The sequence below is a fragment of the Phascolarctos cinereus genome, unplaced genomic scaffold, assembly GCF_003287225.1.
Source record: "Phascolarctos cinereus isolate Bilbo 61053 unplaced genomic scaffold, phaCin_HiC Scaffold_726;HRSCAF=1367, whole genome shotgun sequence".
In the NCBI taxonomy this organism is placed as follows: Eukaryota; Metazoa; Chordata; class Mammalia; order Diprotodontia; family Phascolarctidae; genus Phascolarctos; species Phascolarctos cinereus.
Genome location: NW_027556098.1, coordinates 42,527,600 through 42,543,633, shown reverse-complemented (window position 1 = coordinate 42,543,633; position 16,034 = coordinate 42,527,600). Strand labels below are relative to the sequence as shown.

Below are 16,034 nucleotides of genomic sequence, written 5' to 3'. Positions count from 1 at the left end.
AATGTTGTTCCTCTTCGAATTTCTTGATCATTATTTGATCTGGTCACTTTTTTAGTAACTTTGCTGGAGTACTTGTGAGAAAGCTGAGCTCTTCCTTGACCTGTTTCCGTCTTCCGTATAAAATTTTTGAAGAAAAACATGGCAGCATTCTAAGTCACAAATTGATCATGCCATTTGCCTCAGGAATTCCACTGCTGAGATTCAGTGCTAAAAATATCATAAAAGGAAAAATGTGCCCTATCTGTACAAAAATGTAAGATTCAAAACAACCTTTGTCCAATGACTGGAAAACAGCTGAATAAATTATAGTATGTTTATATGATAATTTGTTATAATATAAAAAGGGAAATACTAAGAATATGAAAAGACCTATCATTTTTAAAATAAGACAACTGAATCATAACATTTAAATGATAATTATATATATATATATATATAATTATATATCAGAAAATTATTTACATGTATATATATTCTTATATACTCAAATGATTCTGTGATCTTATTAATTCAAGAATTCCCTCCAAAGATGCAGATCACAAATCATCCTGCATGTTCCCAAGTTTGCCACTGTGAATAGACCTTTTTCAAACTTCTTCATGCTATTTATTGTAAGGATAAGAATAGAACAAGGGTAAGAGTACAGAGATGTCCATCCACCATCCTTTGTTCTTGCCATATTACCAGTCTATCTTCTCTATCAATATTACTCTTCTTGAGAGCTGGTTCTATGTCGCAGCCTGCTCACATCTGCCACGTGTCTTCCCACTGTCATCTGTGTGGTATTCACCTTTAGTTTTTCAGAGGTAGGAGTGTTTACAAATTTTTGTTATTGTTTGAAGTCAAAGTTAACAGAAATTTAGATGGTGAAGATGAATTTAGAAATTTAGATAAAGGAGCACAAAATAAATGCATTTTATTGTTTTGCTGCTAATGCTCAGTTTTGCTTTGTTGAAAGCCAAGTTTCATACAAGACTATATTCCTTATAACATTTTTAAAAAAGAATAATTATAACTGTTATAAAAAGATTAAAACAACAAGCTATTAACAATATTCTCACCTAGAGTCAGAAAGAAAAACTTGTTTTAATCATAAATCTGAAATAACAAAATAAACCCAGGTTACTTTAAAATAAACTCTTTATTTTGCTTTCTTCCATTAGGTAAATCAGTGAGACCTACAGGATATTTATCTTTCTGTCATTCACGCCCATGACTTTCAAAAATCAATACAAAATCATGTGTAGATGTTGCTCTGAATTTCATTTGTGGTCACCAGTTTCTTCAGTATCTCTGTATCATGGGGAACATTCTGAAAGAGAAAAAGTTAAGAATAAAATGACACATCAAAGCTTTCTTTTCTCTCTGGCAGTGTTTCAATTGCCCACTGGCTGTGGATATATTCTTAATTTAGGTTTCATAACGAAAAAAAATCTTTTTTCTCCCTCTCACCACCCTTATTTGGAAAAAAAATTTTTGTAATAAATAAGTATAGTCAAGCAAAACAAATTCCCACATTTAACGACTGACTTAACAATTGTGTTAACAACTGAGATAAAAGGGGCAAAATAAATTTCTGAGGATAGGAATATTATGGTTTAAATATCACTAAACAAATAATTCTTCTACTCTCTTTAACTAAGAGGATACTGATCAAGAATCAATCCTTAATGCTATTTTCTATCTAAATGATAATTTAGCTACCTATGGACCGCTCAAGTAACTACACAAATGAGTGGATCAGATATAAAAGTTTCCAATAAAAGAAACCAATCAGCAAGTAAGAAAAGTTAAGATAGCCAATTTTACTCTATTCAAATAAATCATGGAATGGATAAATTAAAAAGAAATAAAAACACAAAGTACAGTTAAAAACCCCCCACCAATTCTAGCAGTGGAGAAGACTTGGAGTCAGGATGATTCAAATCTGAATTTTGTCTTAGATGACTGCTGTGTGACTCTGGACAAATCACTTAACTTTTCCCAGCTTCAATTTCCTCATCTGTATTGGCCTTCACAGCACACTGCTATAATTCCATACAAGCTGCCTGGCCTGGGAAGAAGGGCCTTGCCTAGATCAGTCATTTCATTAGTTTTCTTGGCCCCTCCCCTCTTTCAAGCTTTCCACCAATACACCAGTGCCAGAGTCTTATGATAACTTTACCTTGAAGCCGAATCAACGAACTCTGCATTCCAACCTGGAACTTCCAAATTTTGAGAAGGCCCAGACTCACTGTTTACTCTCTACTACTGGCTCACTCATTACCTAACCTCCCCCCCCAAAATTACCGAATTGATTTAGTTGATTCTCTAGAGTCCATTACGTATACTAACCTATTCTCTACAAAGAGCAAAAACTGTTTCCTCTTTGCCTATGATTATTCCCTCAACTTCTTTTTACTGTGCTATCACTATAATTAGCATTTCTAACCTTATATCAAATAGTAATGGTTATAATAAACATCTTTATTTTATCCCTGATCTTACTGGAAAGACCTTTAGCTGGCTCTTGGGTTTAAGATACAACTTATAGGAAGGGAAATCCACTTATTCTTATTCTTTCCAGTGTTTTTAACAGAATGATTGCTGTATCTTATTCTCTTTCCTTTTAATTCTTTAAAAATAAGAGTGACTTTTTTCTCTTGGTTCTGCTCATTTCATTCTTAACTTACAAAAATCCTCAAAATTGTTCACTTTAATAATACTATTGTTACAGTATAAATTGTTCTTATTTCTGCTTACTGTACTCTGTATCAATTAAGTTTTCCCATGTCTTTTTTAAAATCATCTATTTCTTACAGCACAACAAAATTACATCACAATTATATATCACAACTTAGTCATTCATTCCACTATTAGACATTCTCTTAGGTTCCAGCCTTTTTCTGCCACCACAAAAAGAGGCACTATATTTTTATACATCAAAGACATTTTCCCTCTTTCTTTGATCTCATTTGGGTATAGGCCCAACAGTGATAAAACTGGGTCAAAAATATTTCACAACTTTTTATGTACAATTCCAAATTGCTTTCCAGAATGGTTGTGCCCATTCACAGGCTCATCAATAGTGCATCAATATGCCTTTTTTTCTTACATCTCTAACAGTTATCATTTTCCTTTCTTGACATCTTTGCCACTCTGATGCAGTAGGACATAAAAAATATTTTAATTTCAATTTTTCTAATTAGGATCAATTTGTTGCTCCAAACAACTTTGAAAGCTATAAGAACTACAATCAATACAATGATGAGAGGATCGATGATGAAACTATTCTAACAGTGAAGTGACAGATTCATGTTTTTTCTATTTTTTCCATTCTTTTGATTTTGTTTGACTGATTCTTGATGTCTCATAAAATCATTAGCTTCCACTTGCCCAGTTCTAATTTTTAATGAATTGTTTTCTTCGGTTAGCTTTTGTGTCTCCTTTTCCATTTGGCCAATTCTACTTTTTTTTTTCCATTTTGTAAACTGTATTTTTAAAGGAATTATTCAATTTTTCTTCTACTTTTCTTATATAACTTCTAAAATCCTTCTTGAGCTCTTCCAAGAAGGCTTTTTAGGTTTGAGATCAGTTCACTTTCCCCTTTGAGGTTTCAGATATGGGTATATTGACAATGTTGTCCTCTCCTGAATTTGTGTTTTGATCTTCACTGTCACAAACTACTTCTCTATGGTCACTGTTTTTCTTTGTTGCTTTTTGCTCATAGTGTTTGCCTTTCTTCTGGCTTTTAAAGTTGATCTCTGCTTCTTGGGCACAGGGGACACTGTCCCATGCTTCTTGTGTTGGGGGTTAGGGGTCTGGTTACTGGTTTATGTGCTGGCAGCTGGAGCCTGTAGGGGAAGGTCTGGTAGTTTACTTGGAGCTGAGCTGCTGGTGGTGGTTGGTGTGTGCCTCAAGTTGGTGCTTGCCTGCTCCATCATCCTGGGGCTTAGGATCTCCTGCTGGTTTGCTGAAGTGGGGCTTGCTAGAACTCCATCCATCTTGTACTGGTCCCCTTCAGCCACAGCAAAAGGAACCTTTCCTGTTAATCCCCCTATCCCCCTGAGCTTGATGCACCTTGTCTTTCTGCTGGCTCCACTATTCCAATATTCTTCCTGGGGCAATATTCTCTGGATTTTTTAAGGTCAATAAAGGAAGGTGAGAGCAACTTACTGCTTACTCCACCATCCTGGCTCCTGGAAGTTGAAATAGGTGACTTTCAAACATTCTGTCTGTGGGCTGATAGCTCCAGAAGTAGCTGCTGCCACTGCTGATTCAGTCACTCCCAAGGCCTGTTCCTTGTTTGTGGGGCTGGAGCTGTATTGGCACGGCCTGTGCTTCTCTTTCATCCAGGTCTGACAGACCTCTCTTGCTGACTTTCTAAGTTGTCTTTGACATCTGGGGGCTGAGAAGTCTGGAAACCGCCACTGCTGCCAATGATTCAGTCCCTCAAGGCCTGTTCCAGCTTTGCAGGGGCTGGGTGTGCACTGGCTTGGCCTTCACTGAACTGTGCTCTTCTCTCAGCCTGGTGCAACAGACCTTTCCTGTCAACCTTCCAGGTTGTCTTGGGCTGGAAATCTGCTTCACTCTGTCTCTTTGTGGGTTCTGCTGCTCTAGAATTTGTTCAGAGTCACTTTTTAAAGGTATCTGAAGGGCTCTGGGGAGAGCTTAGGCAAGTCACTACTTTCACTCTGCCATCTTGGCTCAGCCCCCAAAGTGCCCGATTCAGGGTCAGGTATGAAACATATATACTTTTGTGTACAGTCATCAGGGGAATTATTTTGCTTGACTACATCTATTTGTTATAAGAAATGCGATTTTTTTCTCATTCTCAGTAGAGTGGGAAGGTGGGTGGAAGAAAAAAGATTTTTTTTAAAGAGAGATGGGATGCTATAGATGTGAAATGTTACATGAACTTTCAGAGAGGTTGCTGTAAGTTTTACTTAACTGTTTTACTTTGTTTCAAGAGACCTTTCATGAAGAGGGAGTAATATATAAATGTGTATAATGCAAAAACAAAATCACATCAATAAAACCAAAACTAAAGAAACAGTAAGGGAGGTGGGGGCCGGAGCCAAGATGGCAGAGCAAAAGCAGTGACTTGCTTAAGTTCTCCCCCAAACCCCTCCAAATATGTGTAAAAAATGGCTCTCAACAAATTCTAGAGCAGCAGAACCCACAAAAAGACAGAGTGAAACAAATTTCCAGCCCACTGGAAAGGTCTATCACATATAATACAATGTGTATAAAAAGCTCACAGGATTCTAGGAACAGTTTGAAATAAACTACTGCCACTTGCTTCCCCATAATATAAAAGGGAAGCAGCCCAGACGCTTTCTGAATTCTTTAGATTTTGGAAAACTTATGTTCCCTCCATAGATATCCTGATGGTCCCCCCATTTAATGAGTCAATGTCTTTCAAGTGGGCCAAGAACAGGATAAAACCCTGGAAAACATAAAGTAGGTGATCACATCAAACAATCTATCCCCTTGGATCCATGCTTCTAGAGATCATCGCCCATAAAAACCAATCTGGGTGGAGCCTTTGGCAGGTACCAACAGATAGGCAGAATAGGCCACTGTTGGGGGAGCTCTAAGCTCCTCAAAACACCACTCAATATGCAGCTTTTGAAAATCAAGTGATAACCTCTTACTGGGCCTTAGTTGCTAGTGAACTGTTAAGCATAGGGTCATACAATCACCCTTTGCTGGAGTTGCCTATTGTGGGTTGGGTGATGCAAGATAGTCCCTCTAGTAAGTTTGGTAAAATAGAGGTCTATTAATAATAAATTAGAAATCCTACTTGCAAAGTTAACAAGGAAGTGACTTAGTTTGGGGCTGCTTGTGTTTAATAGCAGATTAAAATAATAAGCAAGAAAATAACTTACCTCAACTAATCCTTTCAAGCTTTTTGAACCAAGTATTGGTTTGAAAGCTTCAATTGTAACTAGGTCTAGTTTCATTATATCAGTATAACACAGGTATAGAATTGCTGGAATTTTCCACACTTGACAGTAACTCAGAACTAAGAGCAAACAAGAGGAATGAAAAAGAATGAAATTAAAAAGTCAATAAAGTAAATCTTATAGATATTAAAGGCAAGTCAGTGAAATCTCAGTTACTTTTGTGGTATATAGTAGCTTAAATAATAATTTCAATTTATTTTAAATTCACTTTAAAAATAAACTCAATTTACTTTAGAATTATATACCTTTCCCCAAGACATTTCTTTTTAATTTTTGGTGGAAATAAATATTAAAATTAGGTTACATTTCCTCAGCCTTTACTGACTGATGCCAGAGTGGCTAATACAAATCCTAAGTGGCAAGAAGCAGCTACTGAAGATTTTTTTCCTCTGTAAAACAATGGCATTGTATGAGTAGATGACTTCTAAGATCCCCTTTTTAAAATTCAGTTAAAAGTTCATTAACAATTAACTACTCTAACTATAGATTTAAATGACAGCTTCAGTGAATAGAAAATGGTAATCTTTACTACAGTAATAGTCTGGCGCAATTACCAATAGTTACAAGGTACTGTGGGGGCAGCTAGGTGGCATAGTGGATAGATTGCTGGGCCTGAAGTCAAGGAAGACTCATCTTCCTGAGTTCACATCTGGCCTCAGGCACTTACTAGCTGTGTAACTCTGGGCAAGTCACTTAACCCTGTTTGCCTCACTTTCCTCATCTGTAAAATGAAGAGAACTGAAGAAGCAAATGACAAAGCCACTCCAGTATCTTTGCCAAGGAAACTCCAGAATGGGGTCATGAAGAGTTGAACATGACTAAAAACAGCTCAACAACAACAAATAAGCTACTCTAAAATTTAAAGCTAAAACCAAAATTCAACATCTGACAGCATCTACTAATCTAATTAAAACATATCAGCCTCACCAGGGTAGTTGCTAGTAGACAAATATTTCACAAAATATGTAACTAGCACCATTTTAGTAATCTTAGAGGTATCAAAATTCAAATTATGTTATCATGATTTAAAAGCCAATACATGGGAAATCTCTATTGTGCATAGTAAATCAAAAGAACATAATGTGAATCTGGAAATTAAAAAAAAATTAAGCCTGAAACACAATTTATGTCCATTAAAAGATGGTTTAAGTAATGAAATTAGGCTACTATACTCAAAACATCAAATTAAAAATTAGCCAATAAGCATTTTTAAAAGTATCCCCATGAATGTTGCTAGGTGCTGGGGATAAAAAACAAAACAAAAATGAAGCAGTCTTTCCCTTTCCCTCAATGAACATGTTATATTTTATTAGGGAAAAACATGGGGAAGGAAGCACTAACAACTGAAGGGACCAGGAAAAGCTAACAGGTAGAGATGAATAAGTTTTACTATCATAAAGGTTCCTTTTGCAAAATCTAAATTCTCAGAAGTGAACATCACAGTTAATTTTATCCTAACTAAGCCATAACATCATTTTGCATATAAGGTACTAAGGTTTAAAAATCAATAATTTTCCACTACTCAATATACCTCAAGAGATCACAAACAATGGAACATTTCTGGGCTCTCAAGCTACAAATAACAAAAAAAAAACCCATTTAAAATTGTATTTAAAAATCACCTGCAGCAGGAAGATCATGTACGATATTTGGCTGTTCTAAAAGTGTACAGCAGGCAGCATCTTGGAAACTCTGTGTTTTTAGGGCTTTCAGGAAGGGAGAAGGAAGGTTGCAACTGGATTCTGGAGTTTTATATTCAGTCACATGACGAGAAGTAAGAACAGTTATCTGTAAATTTCTATTTGGGGAAGACCAAAAACCTGGCATGGAAAATTAATTTTAATAATATAAGCATAATTATAATATTTTGTCAGAAAGTAAGAACTGTATTTATTGCATACCTAATTGTATGCACTATGTTTGTTTACGTGGCAATACGTTTCTTCTCTGTCACTATGAAAAGTATGGTTTTTGATGTGTACAACCTATCAGAGGCCTCTCCTTTTGGTACTATCATTCTGAATGTGTTATTTAACTACTCTCCGTGTCTCAATTCCTTCATCTAGACGATGAGCAAGTTGAAACAAGTAATTTCTACAGATTCTTAAACTTCTAACATTCTTTGACACTTATGGATACAAATGATTTGTAAATACTAATTTCTTTATTCTATCACAGTCTTGCAAAAAACAAAAATGCAATTAACAAAAATATTTTCAGCAAGATCTCAATTAGGAAATGCAACACTACTCATGCAGGTAATTCTCCTCACTATCTTGTAATGTGTAAAAGAAATCTAATTTTTTAAAAATAATTTGTCTTGTTTTCATAATGAAAGATCATAAACTCTTGAAGGCCAAACACCATGGCCTATATTTCTTTATCTGCACTGGCCCTAGCACAATGCTGAGCAAACAGTAGATATGTAAAAAATATATATACATATTTTTCCTATAATGTTACCTTTTCAAGCCATTGATATTGTTGATCTTCAGCAACATAGCAGCTGCACTGGCACAGGAAAACCTAAACAGATTTGAAATGTTTTGTCAAGCCACTTATTTATATCATGTGATCATATGAACATGTAACTACTACCAAAAACAGTTGCCAAATACACACACACACACCCCCCTTTTATATTTGTTCTCAAGTATGCTACTGGGATTGTTTATTTTGTTTTTGTTTTAAATGAAAATTAACAAATCAAGAGAAAACCAACAGAGGGATACATTTTAAAGTCCAAATTATGACTGATGCCAGAACATGCACTTTTCAGCTGGCATGGCAACTAAAATAAACTAATGATGCCTGTTGTAGATGGCTTCATTACAGAAACAAAGTTCTACGTGTGCTTGTGCATAAAATGCTAACTGTGTGCACTGGAGCAACCATATCCCCATCAAAAGGAGGTTGGTTGATGATTCAAATTATATTTCTTATATTGTCAATTCTTGTTTATCAATTTAATGGAAGAATAAAATCTGTAATATACTTGAAACTAATAGCTAACATTAGTTGGGGGGGGGCCACAAAAATTTGCTGGATTTGGAGCCACAGGACCTAGATTTAAATCCCAACTCTGCCCCTGGCAGGCCTGGCAAGTCACATCACTTGTCTGGACTAGATGATCTCTACATCCCTTGCAGATATAAATCTATGATCCTATAATTAAGTTCATCTTCAAAATGGCCTCAGACATGACCCTACTAGACAAGTCACTTAACCTCTGACAGTTTCCTCATCTATAAGTTGGGAATAATAATAGCAGGTCCCTCACAGGTTGTTGTGAGGATCAAATAATGTAATAAATGTAAAGTGCTTAGCATAGTGCTTGGCACACAGAAAGCATTATATAAATTATCACTGTCATCACCATCAAAAATTTACAAGAAATGTTAACTAATGACGACTGATTCAGCTGTCACAGGATCCTTGCCTCGATTCCCCTAAGATCCAGCAATGAAATGACCCAAAGCAGGCCACAGGAGAAAAAAAAAAAGCATCTTAAAATTAGATGATTAATCAAATGGATCTGGAATCTCAACGATTTGGCAGTTCATGGCAATAATGAGGAGAGGAACCAACTGATCATCCCATGAGACGACTGTCCATGTCTTCCCCATAGTTTACCACAGGGGACCTACCCAACATGCCGGAGATCTTCTTCACTTTTTCCTTATTTTGACAGTAGCAATAGAGCATTTTGGCTCATCCCATAACCAGCCTATTTGCTCTCTTTATCATATAATTTCTTGATAACATCTTATACTCTCATTGTTCTTAGAAGTTCCTCATTGGTTATATGTTGCAGTCTACTCAAACCACCCCACCCCAAGCACCTTTGTTCTCCATGTGATATTAATTTTATTTGGAGATTTGTTCTCCATATCTCACTACCACATCAGACACTGGTATAATGCTGTAATTTAAGAGATGAGACTTTGCTTTCATAGCAAGCTTGGAGTCATAAAAGTAACTTTGCAATATCCCGAAGGTAATCCAATATGATCCTGTTTTGATCCTTTGCGTCATTACATAATCTCTTTCAGGAGGCTACCTAATGTTCTGGGGCTTAATGCAATTAACACAATGTCATCTATATCTGATGCAACTAGAGGTTGCATCCACAAAGATTCTCTCTGTAACTTGTACTGTGTACTAGACTCTTTTGCTGCAACAAACATCCACATCAAACATTCACCTTCCTGGTTTGTTTTTATTTTTACCTTGCCTGATGTTTATGACCAGAAGTTCACTGATTAAGGTTATTTCTACTGTTATAATTTTCAAGGAATCTTGAATGATTGTGATGTATGTGTGTGTATGGGAGGCAGCTATAATCCTGAGTTGCTTGATAAAAAACACACACACACACAAAACCCAACAACCAAAAATTTTATCTATAATAAATTAGAATCTTGGGATATACATTCCTAACATATAATGAGTAAACTCTACTACTAGATGTGGGACTATTAGCATGTTACTAAATGTCTCTGAACTTTAGTTTCCTTATTGGTTATAAAACAAAAAATGTTAAATGAGATGATCTATAAGATTTCTTGTACAAACTTAGTCTATGCTTCTATTAAACTGCACTTAAATTTTCATTTCAACACATATCTCACTTACTGTAGGATCTGACTTTAGACAGTAGAACACACAAAAGGCATCTGTTGGGGAAAGATTTGTTGTATCTGTTGTTCTGCACCATTCATTCCATAGCTTAGTAGATCCAATTTCCTCCCAAGTTTCTGAATTCAGAACAAATGAAGACAAAAATGCTAGGAAGAAAAAGTTAACACACATTACTACTTTTATAACTTTGTAGTATTTTACTACACTATGAAAGTAATTTTTAAAAATTTAAATAATTTATTTAGTATAAGATAAAACATATTAGAAACAGGATGAAACACTAGAGACAGCCTTGGACTTAAAGAGTCCAGATGCCTACGCTCTAGTTCAGTGCAGTGACCTCATTAATATGAGGCTCTGGGTCCTTGTCTGAAAATTGAACAAGTTAGAGAAGATGACCCCTAATGGCCTTTTCAGTTCTAATACTCTACGAATCCTAGCTGATTGTGCAGACTAAGTTAGTCATTGTCTCACAACTTCGCTACAAAGAAAGAAAATGGTTCTAAGCTCTAAATATAAGACAACTAACTAAACAACAAAAACGGGTTACCTCCCTCACTAGAAGATCTTTATATAAGTCCTCAGGGACCTATACAATGTTTTTACTTAGTGATTCCTCCCTCTCCCCAACTTCAGGGTAAAGTACTCACAGTTACTAGTGAGGGTCACATGCAACCTTCTACCTTTCTGCTGAGCTTGACCCTCCAGGCAGCAATATATTCTTCTAGCTATCTAACACTACTCTAGATGAGCCCCAGCAACTTTGGGGAAGGAAACAGCACTGAATCATTAAAGAGTAGCCTGCATAATTGAAATTGGAACTCTTCTGCTTGGTTAAGAAAGCCAATCTTAATATTGAGAAGGCGGGAGGGATTTCAGTGGCCTTCTAGTACAATCAAATACATACAAGAACAAGAATCTCTTCTACAAACAGATATAATATACCTATGTAACTATGGCTATGCAATGTAACCAGAGGATAACAACATGTACAAATTACCATGTTGAACCCAATACTTTAATGTATAATTTAGAGAACCAAACTGGTGTAAATCTTTGGAGTGAAGCAACTGCAAATGGGAGAGAATGTTGTTGGAGGCAAGGTTCCTAGATGCAGTAATACTAAGGAACGCTGTGCCACGCCAGGCAGCCCATTCCATTTTTGGATAGATTTAATTATTGAGATGAAGGGACTCAAGAGAGAATTGGGGGACAAACTAAAGATCCTTGTAACTTCCATTCTGTCATCACCTCTTAGTTAAAATGGTGGCTTTCAATCTTGTCTTCTCACTCCAAATATAGTGAACTTTTCATTATACTATGTTGCCTTAATTACAGAATACCCTAATTTCAAAGGAATCCAAACTATAGGTACTCCAAAGGACAATGGAAAGACACATGGTAGATGTAAGGAGCAGTACCTTAGCAAATATAAACTACGTGAACAAAATGAGTCAGTCAAATAAGCAGAATGAGACACAATAGCTGGGACAGCCTAATGAAGTTCTTGACGTTACACCGCTTCAGCTTTGGCATTCATGCCTCATCTATTATTGGCCATTCATTAACGAAGGAGGAACACCACCACCCACCACCAAAAACAAAAGAAGCAATAAAAAATACCTATTTTTCCCACAGCCTCCCTGTATGGAAAGTTCAAAATCCTAGCTATCTCTTCATTTGCTCCAAGCCATTTTGCTTGGTTTTCACTCTACCATCACCATCATCATGCTCTCATTCCAGGTACCCTCTGCCCCCTCTCTTTTCAGTTTCCCTTTGTGTACTGTCTTCTATTAGACTGTAAGCTTCTTAAGAGCAAAGACTCCTCACTTTTTCTTATCCATATCCTCAACACTTAGCTTGGTACCTGGCATGTAGCTGGCACTTAATAAATTCAGGAGGAACTGAACTAGTAAAGAAAAAAAATTATCTTTATTTTCATTAGCCTCTAATTAAAACTTAGCATTTTCTTCAATTATTTAACCAAGAAAAGCCTATCTCACCAGACTGCCAAAGGGATCCATTACAAAAAAGCTTAAGAAACCCTGGCCTAATAGATGCATGTTTAGCTAATGAGAAATTAAGTAACACAAGGAAAACTTCAGTGTGTGGAGAGTGAATCCTTAGCAGAAGATTTATGGAAAGGACAGAGATGTGAAATTCACACAATAAGAAAGTAATGGGATATGTAATGATAGAAAAATAACTTATAGGCATGAGATGAACAATCCATGTAAATACATAAAAAATTTAGAATGGATACACAGTAATTTTACACACACGTGCTTAATTGTCAAAATATCTAGTTTGCTGCACTTTCACTTACCTACTGCATTATTTCCTATTGCCATTATAAACTTCGAACATGGATACTGCTCTAGCAGGGGAATTTCCAAAGATAAGTTTGTCTGTGTTTGAAGGACCTCTACTTCTCTGTTGAGAAGAAAGAAATGACACTAAGGCAGCATTATCTTTTTCATCAAATAGTATGCTATAACAAAAGCAACATTTATGCAGCATATTCACAAAGGACCTTCCTCACAACATGCCGAGGAAGCAGGCACAATAACTAATGTTATCTCCATACACATAGGCTGATGCTCTGAGGAGGGCCACATGCCTTGCTCACAAGGACAAACCTGATAACTGTATTTCCTTTGTAATTCTATGCATTTATTTTATCCATTTACAAACAGCAGTCTGAGCAGGAGTTCATAGGCTTCACCAGACTGCCAAAATGATCCATGACAAAACAAAGATTAAGAATCTCTGACTTAAAAGGGAAAAAAAAGGAGTCAAATTCAGATGTGCCTAGACGCCTACAAGAATGAAAGGGACTCAGAAGTGATTCAGTCCAGAGCTTTTATTCTTATGGCTTCCTGCTTTTATTTTCCTCACTTTCCAATATATCTAGTCACATACACATGCAATAACCTAATAAATGTGATCACATCACTCCTCTGCTCAAAAATCTCCAAGGCTTTCTGTTGGGTATCAAGTTCAAACTCCTGAGTCTGGCACTTAGGGGTCTTGTACAATCTTACTTGCCCCATTCCAAATTACTCACTCCTTGCCCTCCAATTCAAGCCCAACTTGGGCAGAAATTTTCCCCCAATAAACCTCACCAAGTATTTTGTTCTATTCCTAACACATCCAAGATACTATGTGTAGAAAGGACTTAGCACAGTGCCTAGCAGGTGCTATATTAAATGCTTATTCTTTTCCCATTATAGATATATGAGTTTGTGACATCCCCATATTAGTCTGTAAACTGAGACCAAAAGCCTGCATATCTTATCAAATTTTGAGTATGCCCTAACACTAGCATATCGTTCTTCACACAGTAAGTGCTTAATATTTGTTACATGGTTAAAGTTTAAGAAATCAACTTTAATTCCTTAGCTTTAATGAAAATGTTTCAACATTTAAGTTCCCATAAATTCTTTTAAAATTTTCCTTTTTTTATAGTGAGACTAAAAACTATCAACAGCCACATTTCAATATACAGTGGACGAGAAATAGGACTCTTAAAAAACAGTGAACTTGTCACAGTGCTTTTTTAAATGAAATACATCACATCTAACAAGATAGTAACAAAATTCCTCTATTTGTGGACCCTTACGAATTCGTTTTCTTCTCAACATTTAAAAAATGTTTTATGGATAATCTTTTCTGGGCGTATCTATCATTACCCACTGATTCTTTTAATTTTCCTCCTCTACTTTGGACATGTCCCTGTCTGTCAATATCTCTATTAAATGAGACAGCAAAGCTACAAAAAAGGCAGATATGGTCTGTGCTGTGTAACTATTAACGTCTCATTATGGGCACCATAATTCTATTAACAAAGGTTATCCTATAGCTAATTGGCACTGGATAAGAGTGCTGGAACTGAAGTCAGGAAGACCAGAGTTCAAATCCACCCTCAGACACTTAGCTGTAAGATCCTGGGCAATTCACTTAACCTCAGTCACATCATCTGTAAAATAAAGACACTACCTTCTCAGGGCTCATGTAAGGATAAAATGAGTTATTTGTAAAGCTGTTTGCAAACCTTATAAGGGCTGAGATTTAAGAACGCCTCAAAGAACCTTTTTTATCCTTAAGATAAAGAATAGAGAGGATTAAAATTTTTATTTCAAAGTGAGGTTATATATAATAAAACTTGCATTTTAAGGGCCTGGTGCTTCTGCGTTAAAGCAATCTGTAAGTACTGTTCTGGTTCAGTCAAGTCTGACTCATCCTGACCCATGAACCATAGCACATAACACACTGTTAAGGGGTTTTCTCGGCAAAGATCCTCCTCCAGTGGATTAAGGCAAACAGAGGTTAAGTGACTTGTCCAGGGTCACACAGCTAGGAAGTGTCTGAGGCCAAATTTGAACCCCCGTTTTCCTGACCCTTGGCCCGGTGCTCCATCCCCTGAGCCCCCAGCCAGCCTCTTAACTAACCACTTGCACTCTGCCGGCTTAAGTCAAAGACTTCTTTCCACAGGAGCTAAAACAAGCCCAAAAAGCCGAGATTTTGTGCATGACCGTGGGCCTGGCACACAAGACTCATGGCGTCACGAGGGGCTGCATGGGACGAAACGACTGAAGCACGCAAACACAAACACGCGCGACACACGTGTGTGCACACACGCAAAACCACCCACGCGGAGAGGTGCCCTGCGGATCGACGTTACATAGCTGGGGGCCCGGGCTCTCTGATCCAAGGAATTCCGGGCCAAAGGCCAAACCCGTCCTCCAGGTGTCCCGGGCCAGCACCCCTCGGCCTGGGCGCACGTGGAGGCCTCGGGCGAAGCCAGCAAAGCCCGTCCCGGTGGGCGCCGGGCCCGCGGGGCTGGCCGCGGGCGGGCTCCGGGGGCCCCACGGTGGCCTCACCGCTTCCTCTCGAGCTCGCGCCGGACCTCTCGGTCCTCCAGGTTGTCAGGCGCCCAGGGCTCCTCCTCGTCCTCCTCCTCCTCCGTCACCGCTCGGGACCGCACCTTCACCACCTCCCCGAAGAAGGTGGCCGCCATCTCGCCCGCGGGCCTTCGGCAACTGCCTTCAACCCGACAGCACCCCGCCCCCTCAAGCAAAAAGCTCAAAGCCTTTCTCGCGTAGCTGGGGGAAACTGAGCTCCGAACTCGGCATCGCCCAGACTCCGCCCCCAGCGACGCCGAGAGGCTCGGCTCGAGAGGAGGAAGCGTCTCCGAGGGGCTGGGCCGTGACGCGAACGGCGCAGGCGGCCCTCCCGGCCAACCCGGAAGAACTTTGCCTCGACCCGCCTCCTACGGACAGCTCCGGTCCTGCTGCTCCCGGAGTGAAAGGCGGTTTCCGGACTTGACCTCAGTATGACAGCGTCCAGGCTGATTAACCCCGGCTCCTTCTAGGCCCTCCCCGCCTCAGGAAACAAGTAGCATGATCTCGTTACATGTGCCGCATAATATTGCAGAATTGGCAT

General features: G+C 38.0%; 1 protein-coding gene across 1 annotated transcript; it reads right to left on the bottom strand.

Annotated features, from left to right (window-relative positions):
* Positions 1 to 1,122: 1,122 nt before the first annotated feature.
* PSMG1 (proteasome assembly chaperone 1) lies at positions 1,123 to 15,811 on the bottom strand. Its single transcript, XM_020973908.2, has 7 exons — positions 15,473 to 15,811; positions 12,916 to 13,022; positions 10,584 to 10,735; positions 8,410 to 8,474; positions 7,571 to 7,767; positions 5,871 to 6,007; positions 1,123 to 1,312 (listed from the first exon to the last, which is right to left on the bottom strand). Exons 1-7 carry the CDS (start codon positions 15,607 to 15,609, stop codon positions 1,238 to 1,240), a joined length of 870 nt encoding a protein of 289 aa, XP_020829567.1. The 5' UTR covers positions 15,610 to 15,811; the 3' UTR covers positions 1,123 to 1,237.
* Positions 15,812 to 16,034: the final 223 nt, after the last annotated feature.

What these genes read in the sequence shown, in the direction of transcription:
- PSMG1 (XM_020973908.2), bottom strand. Translation starts at nt 15,609, where the DNA reads ATGGCGGCCACCTTCTTCGGGGAGGTGGTGAAGGTGCGGTCCCGAGCG. An exon ending in AATAGGAAATAATGCAGTAG is followed by an intron (nt 10,736 to 12,915) that starts GTAAGTGAAAGT and finishes TTTTCTTCCTAG; the next exon opens with CATTTTTGTCTTCATTTGTT. An exon ending in GTCTAAAGTCAGATCCTACA is followed by an intron (nt 8,475 to 10,583) that starts GTAAGTGAGATA and finishes AAATCTGTTTAG; the next exon opens with GTTTTCCTGTGCCAGTGCAG.